Genomic DNA, 20,274 nt, shown 5'->3' on the forward strand with positions numbered 1-20,274 from the left:
TGGTACCATCAAAGATATAGAAGAAGGGTACAAGTACTTGGGGATTATGCAAAGCAACATCAACCACGAAGCCGAGGTACGTCACAAAGCCATTACCGAATACAAGAAACGCCTTCGGCAGGTTTTAAGGAGCCAGCTCAATGCCAAGAACCAAATCATGGCAATAAATACCTACGCACTGCCAGTAATAAGATATCCAGCAGGCATAATAAAGTGGACTGAGGAAGCCATCAAAGAAACAGATATAGCAACTCGTAAACTGCTGACCATGCACGGAGCACTCCACCCAAAATCTGATACTATTAGATTGTATCTTGATAGGAAAGATGGCGGTAGGGGACTCAAAAGTGTACAGCAGACAGTGAAAAAGGAGGAGCAAAGCATCAAAGCATATGCAGCCTCCATGGCCATCTCAGATAATTTGCTAGAACGGACCTTTGTCACAACGGACCTACGCCCTGATGATGAGGAAATTGACTGGCATACGAAACCTCTTCATGGTGCTTACCACCAACAAATATCTAAGGTTGGCGATTTTCACCAGACATATATGTGGCTGAACAAAGGAAACCTAACGGCCAATACAGAGTCGCTAATCATGGCAGCCCAGGAGCAAGTGCTCCCAACAAGGCAACTCCAAACGAAAATCTATCATACTAGAGACGATCCTAGATGCAGACTGTGCAAAGATGCACCTGAGACCATCCAACACATCATCAGTGGATGCAGACAGCTAGCAGGGAACGCATACACTGAGCGGCATAATCATGTCGCAGGTATTGTGTATAGAAGTCTATGTGATGAGTATGGCCTTAATAAACCACAACACTAGTGGGAAGCTCCTGGTAAGGTCAATGAAAATGACCGCGCTAAGATCCTCTGGGACTTCTACATCCAAACTGACAAGCATGTCCTAGCAAACCAACCAGATATAGTGGTGGTAGACAAGGAGAACAAGAGGGCTACTATAATAGATATAGCAGTACCCAATGAATACAATATAGCCAGCAAAGAAAAAGAAAAGGTAGAGAAATATCTCCCTCTTGGAGAAGAAATTGAAAAATGCTGGAATGTAAGAACAACCGTAATCCCAGTAGTCATTGGGGCACTGGGCGCAATAACACCGGCGCATAAAAGGTGGCTTGCCCAAATACCAACAACAATCAACTCAGGTGAGTTGCAGAAAAGTGCGCTATTGGGAACAGCTAAGATCTTGAGACGAGTGCTCAAACTCCCAGGTCTCTGGTAGGAGACCCGAGTTTGAGCAGAATTTACCACCCATACGGGGTATCCGGGGTGAGGAAACAATTTTTATATATATATATATATATACCATACATATATAGATGCATGTATATACAAATATATATACCATACATATATAGATACATACAAATATATATACCATACATATATAGACATATACAAATATATATACCATACATATATAGATACATACAAATATATATACCATACATATATAGATATATACAAATGTATATACCATACATATATAGATATATACAAATATATATACCATACATGTATAGATATATACAAATATATATACCATACATATATAGATATATACAAATATATATACCATACATGTATAGGTATATACAAATATATATACCATACATATATAGGTATATACAAATATATATACCATACATATATAGATATATACAAATATATATACCATACATATATAGATATAAATCATTTTTTAAATCATTCAAATAATTGAGAACACTATACATAACACTATATATAGCTTATAACACTATACATAGCTTATGAAATTATATATAACTTATAACATTATATATTTCTGCAGATATATATGTATATATATAAATCTAAGTGTTTGTTTGTCATCTGTCTGTTGTTCGTATGTCCAGTTATAGCAATAAAGTTATAGGAACAAAAATCCACTTAGCACTGTAATTGAACTTGGAACCTCTAGTTCTGCAGACAGGCATACTATCCATTAAACTACGCATCCAACTGGCCATAATATGGAATAATTGTGCTCATGATACTTATTACAACTGCCAATCTTTAATGTCGGTTGGTTAAAAACTTAAAATAGCACGCTGCACGCTTCATCTACCATGATTGAAGATCCTGATTGCACGAGAGATCACAAGGCAATCTTTTTCTTTATGCTGGCTTCAGAGGGATAGACATGGCTCTTATTATAGCAAATATTTGGACTAGCTTAAGTTACTAGCTTAAGTTACTAGCTTAAGTTACTCAAATTCATTAGCTAAAGAAACTTAGTAAATGAAAAATAAATTTTCTATCTAAAAACTTGTTTTATTACCTGTACAACTCTGGGCCTTCTAGGTTGTACATAAACTAAACTTAACACATGCATAAACTTGGGCCATACCGAAATAATAATGCTGTTCTTATTTTGCATGAACAATGTTACTGGAACTATTCTCCAATGAATGCCACGAAGACCAGTTTTTAACGACTCTGTAATTACACTTTAATTAGTATTTTAAGAGACAAAAGACTGAAGCCTACTTTACCGATAATGAGTGCGGATGAAATTTTGTTTGCTAATAGATCTTGCACAATAGAGAATACAGAGATAATTAGGATAACTCAAGTTGAGAGGCTATTGATTCAGAGTCATTGTTGTTGTAGACAGCCAATTGCATCAGTGCTAATTGCTTCATTAATTTAGTCATCCAATAATTGGCTTCATGGTAGACTGTCTATGTGGCTGGTGAGAAATTTTAAACCTCTATTATTTGTAACACGATAGCTTGATGAACATCAGGTTATAATTCACTGAAACTAGTAAATGCTTTGTCATTCAATATATTATGACATTTAATACAATATGAAAACAATGTTATTATTTTATTTATATTCTCATTTCTATATATACTTTCATATTTTTTATATCCATATCTTATATATTTTTTATATATATACACATTTTTTACTTTAATTTTTGTTCTATTTGCTAAAGCAATTATTTTAAACACTGTCTTCCAAACGGACTTTTAATTATTATTTTTGTCTCCCTTGACACGCGTCTGACACTTTGATAAAAGATGAAATTTCTGACCTTAAAAAAGTTTGCTGTGCTCCCTCCATGCATAGTGCCATATTTGATAGCAGTCTGCTTTGCTAGATCATCTACAGAGTTGATTGGAGAGTTCATCCTTGCCGCTGTCAGAAATGCTGCCAAATTGGCTGTGTAGGAAGATATGATGATGAGAGTAAAGAGATACCAGACACTGGCCACTATTCTTGAGGATATTGCTCTAAATAAGAGAAGATCAGACAAAGCTAAGAAATATCTAAAAAGAGTTTGGACAATAGAGTATCAGAGAGTGGCTATGGAAGAAGCAGAAAAAACTGTCACCAAAATGAGCCGCACAGTTAAACCTGAAATTGCTAGCTCTGTTTTCACAGCCATACTTTATTACAACTTTTACTGTAAGCTTTAGCCTCTGCTTCATAAATTAGAGAACATTATTGTGGACTGATATTCTCTAATATGTGCAATTCATGAACAACTCAGAAAGTTAGGAGAGGATAACCCTGAAACAATGAGCTTTAACAATTTAACAATACAGTCACACCTCGACATACGGTTAATGTGTTTTTGGAATGAGCTCGTATGTCAATTTAGTCGTGTCTCAAGACACTATTTCTCTTATTAAAAAACTAAATACAAATTAATTTGTTATTATACTATGAAAAACCACATAAAACATATTACGATAGAAAAATGTGTTTTTAATTGTTGCAATTCAGTACCAATGCCAACAAAGAAACAAATACCTATTTAGTTATTAAAATCTGCAATCAAATGTAACATTACTATGAAATTAAATTACATTAGACTTTAAGGCAACGCGTTTGGTACACTTTTGTGATACTATGTGGTAGAAACTTTGAATCTGACTTCAATAAATTTACCTTACTAAACACAACCTTAAAGCTGAGTTTTAATATTTTATTAAACTTACTTGGCTTTTCTCGTCTCAATTTTTTATCATCTGTTTCCGATATATCTAAACTATACTATATCTGGCAAAATCAACATATAGCTCTGCTTTATTTCCTCAGATTTGAATAAAAAGTGTGTCAGTCTTTTGTGAACCACAAGCTACACACGAAGGTAGAATGTTAAAGACTAGCGATAAGCTCAGTGATGCTTGTGAGTTCCTTTATTTTCAATCAGAGAACCTGCAGGTGAGTGTTTAAGAGGCTGGTTCTCAGAAAACCGACAACGTTGTAAAACTAAATATTTCAGACTTGGTGGAAGGCGGGAAGTATTTGTGTGTAAAGTTTAGATGCAATCTAGTAAAAATGTAGAAATTTACAGCGTTTAGACAGACAAACGGACACATACGGAATGACAAAGTGTTTCTCATTAGCAAACCACAATGATCTAAGCGTTTGTTTTCTTCTTAACCCCTGTGTCCAGTTAGAGCAATTAAAATCTAGCGATGAAAAATCCGCACAGCAATAGATTTGATCTCAGGACCTCCAGAACTAGAGGCGGCGGACTTAACCATTAAGCTACACGAAATACAATAGATTCATTGGGCAAATAGTCATTACATTGGTTAAGATACTCATACTTGAAGCGCTTGCTTGAGGTTAATAACTAGCCCTGTTGACTGTTACACGTAATGATTGTAAGCTGGCCCAAAACGCTTGTATTGTTTAGTTATGAGTTTAGTAAAGATCTAGCTTTCCAGGTAAGTTACTCAAATTCATTAGGTAATTATTCTATTACTCGCGCAACGCAGGGCATTTGGCTCAACTTTACTGTAATTTAAGTACTGTTTGTTCGTTCGTCTGTCCAAATCCGCGCAAAGAACAATAGGAAAAAATTACCATGCACAGGAAATGAACTCTGATCCTCCGACTTTAAGACTGGCACACTAACCGCTACAAAACTCATAGGTCGATATAATGTATAGGTCGATATCATGCATAGGTCGATGTAATGCATAGATCAATATCATGCATAGGTTGATATCATGCATAGGTCGATATCATGCATAGGTCAATAAGTATTTTACCTTAAAATTGTGTCCCAAAAACTCTACCTATGCTTGAGTTCATGCAATAATAGTAACCATTCAGTGCTGTCGAGATTAACTGATGTTTCACTTCTTACCTCGGTGCCACCTCACATCCCTGCTGCATGAGAGTGCTGAACACAAACCACAAGCTATTCCAAACAGAGAACTCATTCTTCATGGTAGCCTCAGATCCACTAGTGTCTATGTGCCATTCGTAAGGAGAAAACCTTCCAACTAGAAATAGCACAACGCTTACTCCAACGTAGGCAAATCCTATGCACATCCAAACCTAAAAGAACAAAGACAACTCTTTGGGTAGAGTATGGCCTCTTTGCTTTGACTATTGTACAGCAGCAGCAGTTAGCAATTCGAACAGTTGAATTGTCTCTGTCATGCTGCTACATGTATCTATTCTGATAAAATAATTAATAGTACTACAGGAGAAAAGGTTGCTGAAGTTCATGTTCTATACAATGCACAGCATTTGTGGATATTGTTGATAAAGGGGTAGCACAATTCTCATGAATATTTTATAAGTTAATGTAAAACTTATATCTAGTTAGTCAGAACATGGGTCAATAAGTAAAACATGGGTCAATAAGTAAAACATGGGTCAATAAGTAAAAAATGGGTCAATAAAAAGAGAACGATTAAGTTTCACAAATGATATATTTGAGAGAAATTATCTGATAAGTGTCGGTGGTTCTTAACAGATACGGTAATGTTTTCGAAAGGTTATACCACTAGCAGGTTGTCAGTAAACCTTCACTACAGCCAAAAATGATTTTCTGAGCAGAATTTACATGTAGAGTAATAATAATAACATTCATCATTATCGATATAATCAATATGACCAATGTAATCAATATAATCAATAGCCAGTAATCAATAATACTAAAAGATAACTAATATGTATTAAGAACTAGCTGAAAGCCTGATGTAACACGGGTAATAAAAAAGTTTTTGCCTAGAAAATCTATTTTTAATCAACATTATATGCAGCAGTTATTATTTATACTTTAAAATGAAGGTATTTGTCTATTCCTGTGTGTCCAGTCAATGCATAAGTCAAGTATCTAAAAGCTCGCGGTATAGCTAAAACAGATTGTTGAGAAACATTTCTCACTTCTTATGCTACACATTTGCTCAAAATGTAAAACAGCTTATAAACAGTGACAGGTAATGTAGTTGTTATTAGCTAAGTTTTTTTACCCACTGAATTTGAGTAACTTAAGCTAGTCTGAATCTTTACATTAATAGTAAAAGCCATGCTCATCTGTCTGAAAACAGGGTTAGGAAAAAGATTTCACCGCACAGGAACCAAACCCACACATTTCCCAGATGTAAAGCCAAGTGCACTATCATTAAGCCATGCAGCCACCTTACCACGAATTGGAACAATTGTGCTTATAATTGTTCCGCCTCATGATCTCTCACTCAATTATGATCTCTAAGCATACTAGTATTAACCAATAGTATTTTTGTAAGTGTGCGCCATTAAATTGGCCAGGTGTAATAAGTATGTCAACAATTAGTCCATCGTATCCCAATTAAGCATTGTGGTGTAGTGGATAGCACTCTTATCTGCTAAGGCGGTGATTTTGAGTTCAATGCTGACAATAAGCAGTTTTTTCATTCCGAAATCTTTGTCGTTATAACTGGACATATAACAAACAAACAGACAGAAACCTAGATTTACATAAATAGATAATAAAAACAATAATTATAATCATTGTAGCAATCAAGCTAATAGTCATAAAACAAATAACTAAAATATAGGTAAACAGAATAATATGCGTATAATATCATGTTATAAATTGCGCATCATAATCTATATATATATATTTCTCAAAGTCCGTGTGTCGGAAATCCGGCTATAGATCTTAAAATCTTGAAACAAATATTCCGTACCGAAGAGGATTCGATCTCGGACCAAACCAAGTCTTACGCCTAGCCCACTGGACTATCTAAGTCGAATTGCTAGTACAATGATAAAAGAGTATTCTTACCTCATAAGCTAGTGGGTTGATAAAGGAGTATTTACTCTGCACTTTCTGCTCTGGCTTCTTTATCATTATGCTGATGCCAAGACGGAGGAAAGGTTTAGAGAAATATATAACATTTTCTCTGTCAGAGATAATAGTGAGATCAGCGATGGCTAGGTCAGCTTCCTGAGAGAAAGAAGAAAAAGTAACAATGATGTGAGACTCTGAAAGCTAATTTCATGCTTTGAAGCAGAAGAGAGTATAAACAAAATAAATATTTACTATAATAAGAACCGTGTCCATCCGAGGCTACAGTAAAAGCGTTAGGAAAGAAGATGACCTCGCACTGGAATTCAACTCTGATATTCCGCTTAGCAGTCATGTACGCTGCAAACTATAGCCCTCAGTTTCGCAGCGCAATGGAATAATTGTGCACATGTTTATTACACATGATGATCTCTCACGGTGCACGAGACTGACAGCGTGATAGTTGAATGTAAAGGTGAATGGTACAAAGAAAATCTTTGACTACAATCAACACAAAAATAACATCAGCCTAAATCAACATCCTGAGCATCCTTGCCGAAGTAACAGGGCTGGTGGTTTTAGCATACCTTTAATCTTCTTTATTCATTGTTAAAAAGTAGCTAAGATCAACCCACTAAATTTCTACGCTTCTTAATGCAAAAGATCTAAATATTTACCCATTTTGTCAACACTTGGCCTTTAGTTAAGCTGGTATAATTATATTTTATGATTTTATAATCTATGATTGCTAATAGGATAATAACTCACTTAAAAATATTGCTTACCGTGCTGGCAGTATAGTTAGCACTCAAAATCTGCAATGCATGGTTTTTCAGCTTTGGACTTGCTTAACTTTTAAGTTCTTATAGATCGTTTTCCAAAACTATATATATTTCTATTCCTTATACTGCCCATTCCTTATACTGCATATGATCTAATGAGTTTACTATGATCATTTTGTTGTTAAGTTAGACACCATTTAAGGAAGTATATCTGCATGCATCACAAATTGTCGCATTTTTAATAAAAAACTTTTTTGATCAGAACTTCAAAATATTATTTTTTTTCTAAAGGTTTGAACAATTGTTTGTAGTATAGAGGCTTTAAAATCAGCCATTTGTGTCAGAAAATTAGTTTCAGTATTTGGTAGGCTAATCTTCCAGCGGATGACTTTGGCAACCTTAAAATTTGAGTTACAATGAAAAAGGCTTACTAAAAGGTGAGGAAGTTGAAATTTTCTTTCGAACTTAGATGAGTTGAATTCTTTAGAGCCTAAACATTATATCGATATATAAATATTCATAGTTCATATATATTATGCATATACATTTACATATTATCATACATATGTATATATGAATATATATATATGAGTATATATACGTTTATATTCATAGATGAGAGGCAAAAAATATGTTGAGATAACAGGTTTGTCTGAAATAGCCAATTAAACAATTGTGCCCTAACTATGTTATCTGCCAGCATAAATACTATTTTGATGCATCTGATATCAGCCTACCCCTCTCAGCACTTCTCCAACCATCCCATTCCATGACCCGTCAGCCTCCTCGGAGCCATAACCATTGTCCTTGACCGGCAGGATAAGATAGTCTGTCACATTGATCTCTTTCATCACAGCTTTGATGAACTCTAGTATATAGCCATCAAATCTCTCATTGTTTGGTATGGAGGCGTTTCCCTCAGCTCCCGGCAGGTAGAAAATATATGGGGTCCCCTAAAGTGTGACTTTCAATGTTAGGAACTTAGTTGTCAATGAATTTTGATATAAATGCACAGATAGAGCTTATCTCAATATACATTTTGCTGTTTGATTCGAGGCAGTAAAGAGTAGAAAAATTAACTTACGTGTATGTGTTATGACTTACGTGTATGTGTTATGACTTACGTGTATGTGTTATGACTTACGTGTATGTGTTATGACTTACGTGTATGTGTTATGACTTACGTGTATGTGTTATGACTTACGTGTATGTGTTATGACTTACGTGTATGTGTTATGACTTACGTGTATGCGTTAACCATTACTGAAACTTTCACTCTGTGATGTTTCAAACTAATCCAACACAAATCTTTTCATAAAAATTTATAAACCAAAGTGTAATGAAATGTAAGCTAGTTGACTCATATTGCCAAAATTCTAAGATATTCTTAAATCTAGGTCAAGCAGATGTTATTCTATTCTACTGAGCACTTTATTGTGTATTCTGTAGGCCAAAACAAATTTTAGTTCAAAATGAGCAGAAAAATTAAATAATTTTTTACTGTTAGAAAAACCCTGGGTTATGTTTACATGTAAGAAAATGAATACCAACTCCAGTGCATATGCAAGGTTCTATTAAGTCTACTCTACTTCTACCTTCTACCTTGTTTCCCTAGTCGGTGCACAAAGCTGAAATTAAAATGAATCAATACATATTTGTATATAACTTTTTTAACACTTCATTAGCTATAATTATACTTGTAATATATATAAATTCATTCATTTGTTTATGTATATATATATAAAATTGTTTCCTCATCCCGGTTAACCCGTATGGGTGGTAGTTTCTGCTCTAACTCGAGTCTCCTACCAGAGACCTGGGAGTTTAAGCACTCGCCTCAAGATCTTAGCCGTTTCCCAGTAGGGCACTTTTCTGCAACTCACCTGAGTTGATTGCTGTTGGTATTTGGGCAAGCCACATTTTATGCGCCAGTGTTATTGCACCCAGTGCCCCAATGACTACTGGGGTTACAGTTGTTCTTACATCCCAGCATTTTTCAATCTCTTCTCCAAGAGGAAGATATTTCTCTACCTTTTCTTTTTCTTTGCTGTCTATATTGTAGTCATTGGGTACTGCTATATCTATTATATTAGCTCTCTTGTTCTCCTTGTCCACTACCACTATATCTGGTTGGTTTGCTAGGACATGCTTGTCAGTCCGGATGTAGAAGTCCCAGAGGATCTTAGCGCGGTCATTTTCATTGACCTTACCAGGAGTTTCTCACCAGTGTTGTGGTTTATTCAGGCCATACTCGTCACATAGACTTCTATACACAACACCTACGACATGGTTATGCCGCTCAGTGTATGCATTTCCTGTTAGCTGCTTGCATCCACTGATGATGTGTTGGATGGTCTCAGGTGCATCTTTGCACAGTCTGCATCTAGGATCATCTCTAGTGTGATAGATTTTCGTTTGGAGTTGCCTTGTTGAGAGCACTTGCTCCTGGGCTGCCATGATTAGCGACTCTGTATTGGCCGTTAAGTTTCCTTTGTTCAGCCACATATATGTCTGGTGAAAATCGCCAACCTTAGATATTTGTCGGTAGTAAGCACCATGAAGAGGTTTCGTGTGCCAGTCAATTTCCTCATCATCAGGGCGAAGGTCCATTGTAAGAGCAGCCAATTGAAATTCAGCTAGCAACTTATCTGAAGTAGCCATGGAGGATGCATAGGCTTTGATGCTTTGCTCTTCTTCCTTCACTGTCTGCTGTACACTTTTGAGTCTCCCACCGCCATCTTTCCTATCGAGATACAATCTAGTAGTATCAGATTTTGGGTGGAGTGCTCCATGCCTGGTCAGCAGTTTACGAGTTGCTATATCTGTTTCCTTGATGGCTTCCTCAGTCCACTTTATTATGCCTGCTGGATATCTTATTACTGGCAGTGCGTAGGTATTTATTGCCATGACTTGGTTCTTGGCATTGAGCTGGCTCCGTAGGACCGGCTGAAGGCGTTTCTTGTATTCAGTAATGGCTTTGTGACGTACTTCGGCTTCGTGGTTGATGTTGCTTTGCATAATTCCCAAGTACTTGTACCCTTCTTCTATATCTTTGATGGTACCATTTGGCATTCTTTGGCCATCTGTGAACATAGAATGGTCTTTCTTAAGAATTAGCCTTCCACATTTCTCAATACCGAAGGTCATTCCGATGTCCTTGCTGTATACCTGAGTGAGGTGTATTAGCGAATATATGTCCCTTTCTTTGTTAGCATACAGCTTGATATCATCCATGTAGAAGAGGTGGTTTATCTTAGTGCCACTCTTAAACTGGTACCCATAGTGAGCCTTCTCCAGCATATTGCTTAGAGGGTTTAGGCATATGCCGAGGAGCAGCGGTGATAAGGAGTCACCTTGATAGATGCCTCGCTTAATTTTTACACTCGCTAGCTTTTTGCCATTAGCCTCCAGTTCCGTCTTCCATTTGGTCATTGACATCTTGATGAATGCCACAAGAGCAGGGTGAACATTGTACATACTGAGGCACTCAAGTATCCAACTATGGGGAATTGAGTCATAGGCCTTTTTGTAGTCGATCCAAGCCATGGCAAGATTGGTATGCCTTCTCCTGCTGTCTTGACAGACCGTCCGATATATATATATATATATAAACTTTAGTGTTTGACTTTTTGTTAAACCCCTTTTGCAGTTAAAGCAATTAAAATCTAGCAATTAAAAATCTGCATAGTCATAATTATTATCGCGTATAATTATTACACCTAATGAACTCCCACATACACTGTACTGCCGGAGTGCTTGATATTAATGATGAGAAAAAGCACCTGGTTGATAGTTTATAGGCTCGTAATATGACCGCTCTTATGGGTAGGTAAAGCAAGTCATAAATTCATACTTAGCACATGTATTGCATTCATTTACCTTTTTCTTTTAGAAATAGAATGATAATATTGTCCCAATTTTTTATATATATTAATTTGTAGCGATAAATATAACCTTAGCAGTCTCATGATATGCTACAACTTATTAAATCAACCAGGTTATCCATTAACACACTAGCTGCCTGCAGCTGCTATCAGGTAAAATGCTTTACTCTAATTGGTTGGTGATCCGACGCTCTGATTGGTTTCTAGTTTTTAACCGTTCGTTTCAGTTTGCAGTTTCAGTCAGCAAGCAAAAAGCCAAGTAAAGTTATGTTTCTGTGTACAACATACAAAATTTACTACAATTATGCATGTATACATGTCTATTACATTGGCCCTAAACTAAAAACAGTATGGTACAGGTATGAAACACCTGAATGGTATCTCCTACCCCTACACTAAACCTAGTTTGTGTGTATGAAATGTAAAAGTGTTTGAACTCAAGACACGGTTAAAATATTCAGAACTTACACAATAAAATGAGTGCCAGCATGTATAACAACAGACACAAAACAGCAGATGAACTTTGTGGAGATCAAATAGTTTGTAGTCAAAATCTGAAGTAATTTTAGCAAATGAAATTTGAAATTATTTTGATATGTTATTCACGGAAATCCATTTTGCAACGCCGAAATGAGGTATGCTTTGTCATTATTATCAGCGCTACTCATTATAAGTTATGATAAGATGAAAAGATAAAATGAAACGGGAAAAAAGAGGTGATAAAACTTTAGACAACGACAAGGTTGAAGTTTAGTTTAGCACAATGCATACTAAAACTTACCTTTAAGAATGTGTTTAGTAATCTATGTTCATTTAAATTAAATTCAAAGTTTATGTTATACGTCTGTCTCGAAGGTAAGAACTCCCGACAGTATGTACTGCACATAATACGTGGTAATGTTACCTTTTATTGCAGATTATAACCAATAAATGTACCAAAGTTACTGTAGGTACTAAGGTTAACATGTTATTTTGTTACTAATCTTTAATATGTACAGTATGTATGTAAAATTTTAATGATTTTCACTAGGAGGTGTTTGCATTAGATAATTACTATGGCTTTGTATAAACCTTTATACAACATTTTTGCCTTACGATGTCAACACTGAAACAAATTAAAATCGTATCCCGAGGGTGCACTGTAATGCATTTGTCTCAATTCCAAATTACCTGGAATGAAACAAGGTAATAATGAACAACCTTAAAAGTAATAGGTGCTACTATGAGAACTATACGTGAGAGGCAAAACTAATACCAATAATAATAATAATAATAATAAAAACACTTAATAACGATAGTTAGCAGATAGAACTAGAGTCAGCACACATAGGCATTGCTGTAAGCAGACAGTAGAACAAGGAAACCAGAACTAAAATGACATACAATATGGGTTGTGATTCTGATAGTCTTTTTAAGTTCCTCAGTTTCATCCGCAGTTTCATCTTCCACAATCTTTGTTGGTGTTTTATTGATAAACAGGTTGCCACTCTTGCTATTCCATATGCCTATCTGTGAAATACACAAAATATACAAATATCTAAAATGTACTCGATGTTACACTTATCAACTTGAAACACAAACTTTCTTTATAGGTTAGCTACAATGTCTTTCAGAAAATATGAAGTGACTGCTGGCCTCAAAAATTCTTTTATCTAAAACTAAAAAGTAATAAATGGAATTTACTAAAAGTTTTTGGTGGTATAGATAGCCTTTTATCTAAATTAATAACCAATAAACATAATATTTATTATACATTATTAATCCAAGGTGGGTTAGTTGTATAAAGGCTAACACTCCTAACATTATGAATTTATCAAATATAATATATTTAATGTATTTATAATTTAATTACTTTATTGACTACCTAGAAGCTTGATAGTATTGCGTAAATTGTATATAATTGTATATACTTCCACAGTACATAATTATATACAATTGTATACAATTGTATACAATTGTATACAATTGTATACAACTGTATACAATTGTATATAAGTGTATATAATTATATATAGTAATAATACACTAAAACTTATCTGGAAGGATGAATTTTTTTTCACTACAAATCTGTTTCCTCGCGTCGCTTGTCGGGCATCTTTGTTAAAAAACATCATACTTATTACTATATATTATTACTATTATCACTATATATTATCATACATTACTATTAATGTAGAGTTCTTTTGTGGCTTTGAATTTTACTTTATCTTATTTATGGTTGGTCATAATATTACTTTTAAACATAAACACAAGATAACCAACTACTTATAATAATATTAGGTTTTTAATGTTGCCAATAGAATAATTTTCATGTTTTGTTTTTAATCTTTCGTGAGTGACAACCTCATCACATTTCATAAAGTAGTCATCTGTGTAGCAATGGTGTGGGGAGAGCAAACACAGGCATTACAACTAGGGTATAAGCCAGGTGGGATAATGGCTCATTATTCCACCTGATACAGCTGGGATTCCCAGCCACAGGTATCGATGCAGAAGTTCTACTTGTTTGTGTCTATTGCTGACTTACTATCAGTGCCTATAAATATATTCTACACGAGCTTAAATATTCAGACAATAAGAGCTTTGAGCCTCAATAGCGTACTTAGTATGTCACATGACTACTTGTACAAAACCATATCTTTTATAAACTGTGTTTTGAAGAAGCTGATTGTTAAGTAAGAGCCTATCAAGAAGTAGCCTGTCTTGACAAACTGTTGTTTTTGCGAAGTTGTCCCCTGTCGAGCGGGCGAGCAACAACCTGTTGTTGTTGTTGCTCGCCCGTTCGATGAGAGGACAACTCCGCAAAAAACAACAGTTTGTCAAGACAGGCTAATCAAGAAGGGACTCAGAGCTGATTGTTGGATAAGAACCTTTTGAGGAGAGACTTTCTTCTTCATGCCGAGTAGTTTAAGACTGAAATTCTTCCTGAAGCCATTCTCATCAAACTCTATCCAGCCTGAAAGGCCTTCGAAGGACACCTGAAGGTCAACAAGGCATTATGATAATCTACTAATTATTGAAAATGGTAAGTTTAGTAAAACTGGTCTTTATAACAACTAAAAATTTTAATGTTTTCATAAATTTAATATGACTGAGGCTCTTATTCTTGTATACTTTTAATATTTCTAGATGTACATTTGCACTAAACAATTACAGCAGATAATTTAGGTATCCAAAGGGCTTTAGGTGAGTGCAAGAAAAAGCAGCCAGTTTGTCTACATTTAATTGTTAGTGCTGACTAATAGAATCAAACTTTGAACTGCAGATGAAAATTATGGATACTTGGTCACATCAATTTTTTTTCCCAGATTGACAGCATAACAAGAATTTATTGGTTCAATTAATTTTCTAGCCTCCTAGAGTACAGCACCATATAATAGAGTTTTTCTTACATTTTTCAGATAATTGGCAACAGTCTTTCCAAAGTCCCAAGGCTGAAGGGGTGCAAGGCTACACCGATCAACTGCTGTATCATCGTAACTATCATCAATTTTAACCTGCTGATCTTGGATGTATATTTTAGACTGCTGAAGGCTTGACATGCCTTTTCTCATCACGTTGTAGGTGTCTAAGGTCAAGCTCTTGATAAACTAAAAAACATTGGGGAAGTGATTGGCTACAACTACTTACATAAACAAAATAAAATAAGTAAAGATAAATGAAATCTAATTTGTTCATAAAAAGCTGGAAAGATGTAATAAAAAAGAACTATTTTTAAAACTTGACTAAACTCTTATAGAAACAGTTATTGTGAAAGCTAAGCTGAAAAGGCATTTCAGAAAATGCCGCAGTTTTCATGATTATTGGTTTTTCTGTTAAGCCAATCGAAACATTTATATTTATTGGATATGCGTTGCTTGGTGATTTCATGTTAGGAGTTATCAATCCTTTTTTCCCAGCTTGCTTTCTGTTCCTCCATGTTGAATATAGGCAATCAAATTAGAAAAATTTATCATAACTTTTAACATTCTGTACATTATTTTTACTAAATCTATTCTTTATGTATAAACATGATTCAATAAAATTAAACCAATTGTTATATCATGTTTTCCGCTAAAATCATTAGTGAAAAAAACAAAATTATAAACCACATGTACCGTTCAATAAATAAGGTAATTTTATTAATATAATTGAACTATTATATATAAATTTATAAAAAATTTATATCAAAGCACATGTCTTTACAATCCTGATCTTGCACCATTTGACATCTACCTGTTTGGGTCTGTTAAGGAGTTTCCGATAGGAACACACTTCTCTAGTGATCAACGTTACAACTGCGACGGATGACTTTTAAAAAATCGACTTTAGGTTTTTTATGCTGAAGGCATATAAAAGCTGGTACCTTAATGGCAACAGTGTGTATCATTGCATGGAGATTATGTTGAGAAATAAACAGTAAGCCTCTACCTGTAATAGAACTCTTTTTACAAACCGACTCACATTTATTGAATGGCCCTCGTATAATACAAAAAGATACCATAAAGTCTTTTTCACTTTGATCAGTGAGCTCCCAGAGATGCAATGATAGTCTCTGTTGATTAGAGAGGCTGTAGTCAACAAGCTGTAGAGTTGTCAAGTCCATTCCACCATTCTCCATCCGTTTCCAGTTAACCATTGATTCAGTTTCCTTCAATGTATCACAAGACATGACTGAACTGGACAAGATGCTTGCAGATCTAAGATAGGTAAGGTCTGACTTGAAATCATTTGAAAGACTAAAAGCTTACTAACTATTACTTTAGTTCAAGGTCATGAAGTAAAGTAACTAGAAATGCTAGAAATGCCTCAGATGGAATATAATAAGGATATTTTTTTTAATATAAACTTACAGGGTAAGTAAAAAGAAACAAACAGCAGGCTAGAAAACTAAACGACATCAAAAACTGAAACCTTTAATTTGTTAGTTGACAATAACTCAGATGATATATGATATAATATTTTTTAAAACACTTAAAATTTTTTAACCTTATTCAAAGTTAGTAACAAAAAATCAACTGACTAGAAAACTGACTTTTAATATGGTTGACCTAGTTATATGCATTTAAGTTAAAATTACAGCTCATATCCATGATTGACCTGGTTATATGCATTTAAGTTAACATTACAGCTCATATATATGATTGACCTAGTTATATGCATTTAAGTTAACATTACAGCTCATATACATGATCGACCTAGTTATATGCTTTTAAGTTAAAATTACAGCTCATATACATGATTGACCTAGTTATATGCATTTAAGTTAACATTACAGCTCATATACATGATCGACCTAGTTATATGCTTTTAAGTTAAAATTACAGCTCATATACATGATTGACCTAGTTATATGCATTTAAGTTAAAATTACAGCTCATATCCATGATTGACCTGGTTATATGCATTCAAATTAACATTACAACTCATATACATGATTGACCTTGTTATATGCATTAAAGTCAACATTACAGCTCATATACATGATCGACCTAGTTACATGCATTTAAGTTAAGATAACAGCTCATATACATGGTTGACCTAGCTAAATGCATTTAAGTTAACATTACAGCTCATATACATGATTGACCTAGTTATATGCATTCAAGTTAAAATTACAGCTCATATAGGTGATTGTTCCGTATTATGATAATACTAGTATAAACAATTTTTCATTTTTATGTGAGCTTAGCACTTTTATGAAAACTTGTACTCTGGCAGTCTTGTGCACCAAGAGAGATCATTAGGTGTAATAGCTATGAGCATAGTTATTCCAAAATATGGCAAGATAGTTAGCGGGTCGGCTGAGTCTGCAAGTTCAATTCCTGTGTGATGTATTTGTTTCTCAATGCTATAAGCGTGTTTTCAGACAGGTGGGTGGGCACAGCTCTTATTATAGTGAATATTCTACTAGTATCTAAAACATGGAGTTGTCTACACTACTGGAAATCCATTTAATATAAAGTTTGGCATGCTTGCTAAAGGTTTCATGAAAGAGTTGTGGGATGAGGAGACACTGAGAGCTCAGTAAACATTGTGCTCTACTAGTGTATTTTCTTTTCAATAGTAGGCTTAATACAATTTTAGCAATCGTGTTCCCTTGCAAAATCTTTATACGTATGAGATATGATATTATTTAGATCAAGTTATTCAAATAAAAACTTTATACAGATAAATAACTTTAATAATTATAACTAAGCAAATTAAACCATTTCTGTTACATGCTTACTCGAATAAAAATTAGGCTTTACCTTCGCTAGATATAACAGTATATCAAAGTGCGGTAAAGACAATACCTAAAGTTGCCTGACAGATCCCTGGTCATAGAATGTGCCAGTTGGTAAAAGTTCAACAACCTTTTAGTTGACCTTTTAACTTTTTTACTGGACACTTTTCAACCAGCAACACCTGCATATCTAAAAATGACATGGCTCAATACTGGCACCATGTACACCTTATAAAAGTGTTGATATATACTTACACATGTACTACAGACACCTAGAGTGTACAGACATTATGTGAAAAACCAAGTTATGACTCAGTTGAAGTTATCAATGACTTGACAACTATTAAGATGTAATGCTAGACATTTTGTGAAACCTTTCAAAACTAAAAATTAGGTGTCCACAATAGCTCATTGGAGATTATGTAAGACACAGAATGTTCTTAATTCAGAGAAGTATTACGATCACAGAACAGAGACAGCAAATAATGAAGTAAAACTGCTGTGAAATATTTATGTGAGCGCAGACAGATATATAGAGGGCAGATAACTTAAACTTGTGCTGATAGACAAGCAAAGATTCTTATAATTAACTACCAGCATTAAACTTGGTAATGCTTAGGATTTCAACACAAATTGCTTCATGACAAAAGTCCATGAACATTTTTATTGAGGAGAATCAAACTTAATGCATGCGAAGTCAAGTTATGGTGTTTCTAATCAGATAGATTGTGGCTCATTTAGATGAACAACAAAAGTAATAGGATTGCCAGTTGAGCTTAGCATAGGTTGAAGTTCAATTGCTTTTGCACATTAAATAAGCTGGAGTGAGTCTGATCGTATAACTGTTCTCTCACTCAAAAATTTTGGTAATGTCACGGAACATGGCTCTTATTATTATAGTAATTAATTATATTTGGATGCCATTACAGGAAGTCATTATGCTGTTACTGCATATTCGGATGCCTGAATCTTGAAGATTACAAGATCTGAGTTTATAGTATAGTAAGTGTTAGCAGTACTCTACTATTCAGAGTCAAACATAAAAACTAGAAAAGATGAAAAAATAATAGAACTTGGTGTTGGAGGTGAAGGTGATTTGGAACAGAAATGCTGTGGTAGTTCACATAATGACTGATGCTTCGAGGAATTAAAATTCCAAGGTACACTAGTTAGTTGCACTAACAGTACAGATGAAGAAATCTGATAGCATGCAACTATACTTGTGTAAGCTAATATTCTGAATAAATTTCGGCAGATGGCACAAAAACCAACAAATCTAGGATTTGTAGACTAACCAATAATAATTGTTGTTAATATTTGATCTAAATGCCTAGCATAAAAACAGCTTATAAACAGTGCAGGAAGTGTAGTTGCCATTGGCTAAGTTGACTAATTAGCAAACTGGCTAATTTGAGTAACTTAAGCTAGTAACTTAGGTTTGTGTAAATCTTTACTATAATAAGAGCTGTGAAGCCAGCTTATAATCGTCATGTTACGCGTTATGAGTTCTCACGCAATCGTGATCTTCAAGAATGCTAGTAGTAACCAATAGTATTTTTACAAGCAATTCAAGGGTCCATATGTTAAATGATGTAATGAGCATGATAACAATTATTCTATGGTATAGCAATTTAGCTGCTTGGCCTAGTGGATTGAATCTCTGCCTGCAAACCTGAAAGTTAAGTTTTAAGGTTCTGAAGTTCCGAGCGAAACTGATTTTTCACTGCTAAAATTTATCGCTATAACTGGACACACGAATAACAAATGACAAACAAATAAATGAAAAACACAGATATTTATATATATAGACTGACTAGAGTTATAAGAATAGTAGAATTGGCTGTGCTGCGAGATGCCAGAAAGTCATGGAAACTCTCTGACTAGTTGTTTTAGAAACCAAAATATGCATTAAGAATAGTAAACAATAGAAATATTCCTAATAATAGTGCTAACAATAAAATTAATAATAGTAATAATAATGTTACTATTATTAGTTTTTTGTACTAAAAACATTTTCGCTAATTAAAGTTATATAAATATTATTACTAGTGTTATTATTATTTTTGCTTCTACAACTGGGGTTGAAGTCTCACAGTAAGAATTATTATGGTAACAAAGAACTCACCAAGTCAGCAAGAAGAATATGAATAGCTTGCTTTTTATCCCTCTCCTTTTGCCCATACTGTAATAGAAATATATGTTTCCATTTTACGTTTTACCTAGAATTCTACTTCTTCAGAAAACACATAAAATATCTGACACAAAAACTTTTTTCGATAAAGTTTTATTAACTTAACATCGTGTTTTAGACCTCCCATGCAT

General features: G+C 34.3%; 1 protein-coding gene across 1 annotated transcript in view; it reads right to left on the minus strand.

Moving 5' to 3' along the window:
* The window catches only part of LOC137407024 (glutamate receptor 2-like), a 52,812-nt gene that overhangs the window by 21,100 nt on the left and 11,438 nt on the right, over positions 1–20,274 (minus strand). Inside the window, exons 5-13 of the mRNA XM_068093628.1 lie at positions 20,078–20,134; positions 16,228–16,377; positions 15,140–15,337; positions 14,618–14,725; positions 13,131–13,256; positions 8,601–8,816; positions 7,079–7,240; positions 5,165–5,358; positions 3,092–3,290 (exon numbers count right to left, since the gene is read on the minus strand). Coding sequence (XP_067949729.1) covers positions 3,092–3,290; positions 5,165–5,358; positions 7,079–7,240; positions 8,601–8,816; positions 13,131–13,256; positions 14,618–14,725; positions 15,140–15,337; positions 16,228–16,377; positions 20,078–20,134 — 1,410 coding nt within the window. The remainder of the gene's footprint in view (positions 1–3,091; positions 3,291–5,164; positions 5,359–7,078; positions 7,241–8,600; positions 8,817–13,130; positions 13,257–14,617; positions 14,726–15,139; positions 15,338–16,227; positions 16,378–20,077; positions 20,135–20,274) is intronic.

Source organism: Watersipora subatra, chromosome 10, assembly GCF_963576615.1.
Source record: "Watersipora subatra chromosome 10, tzWatSuba1.1, whole genome shotgun sequence".
Lineage (NCBI taxonomy): Eukaryota > Metazoa > Bryozoa > Gymnolaemata > Cheilostomatida > Watersiporidae > Watersipora > Watersipora subatra.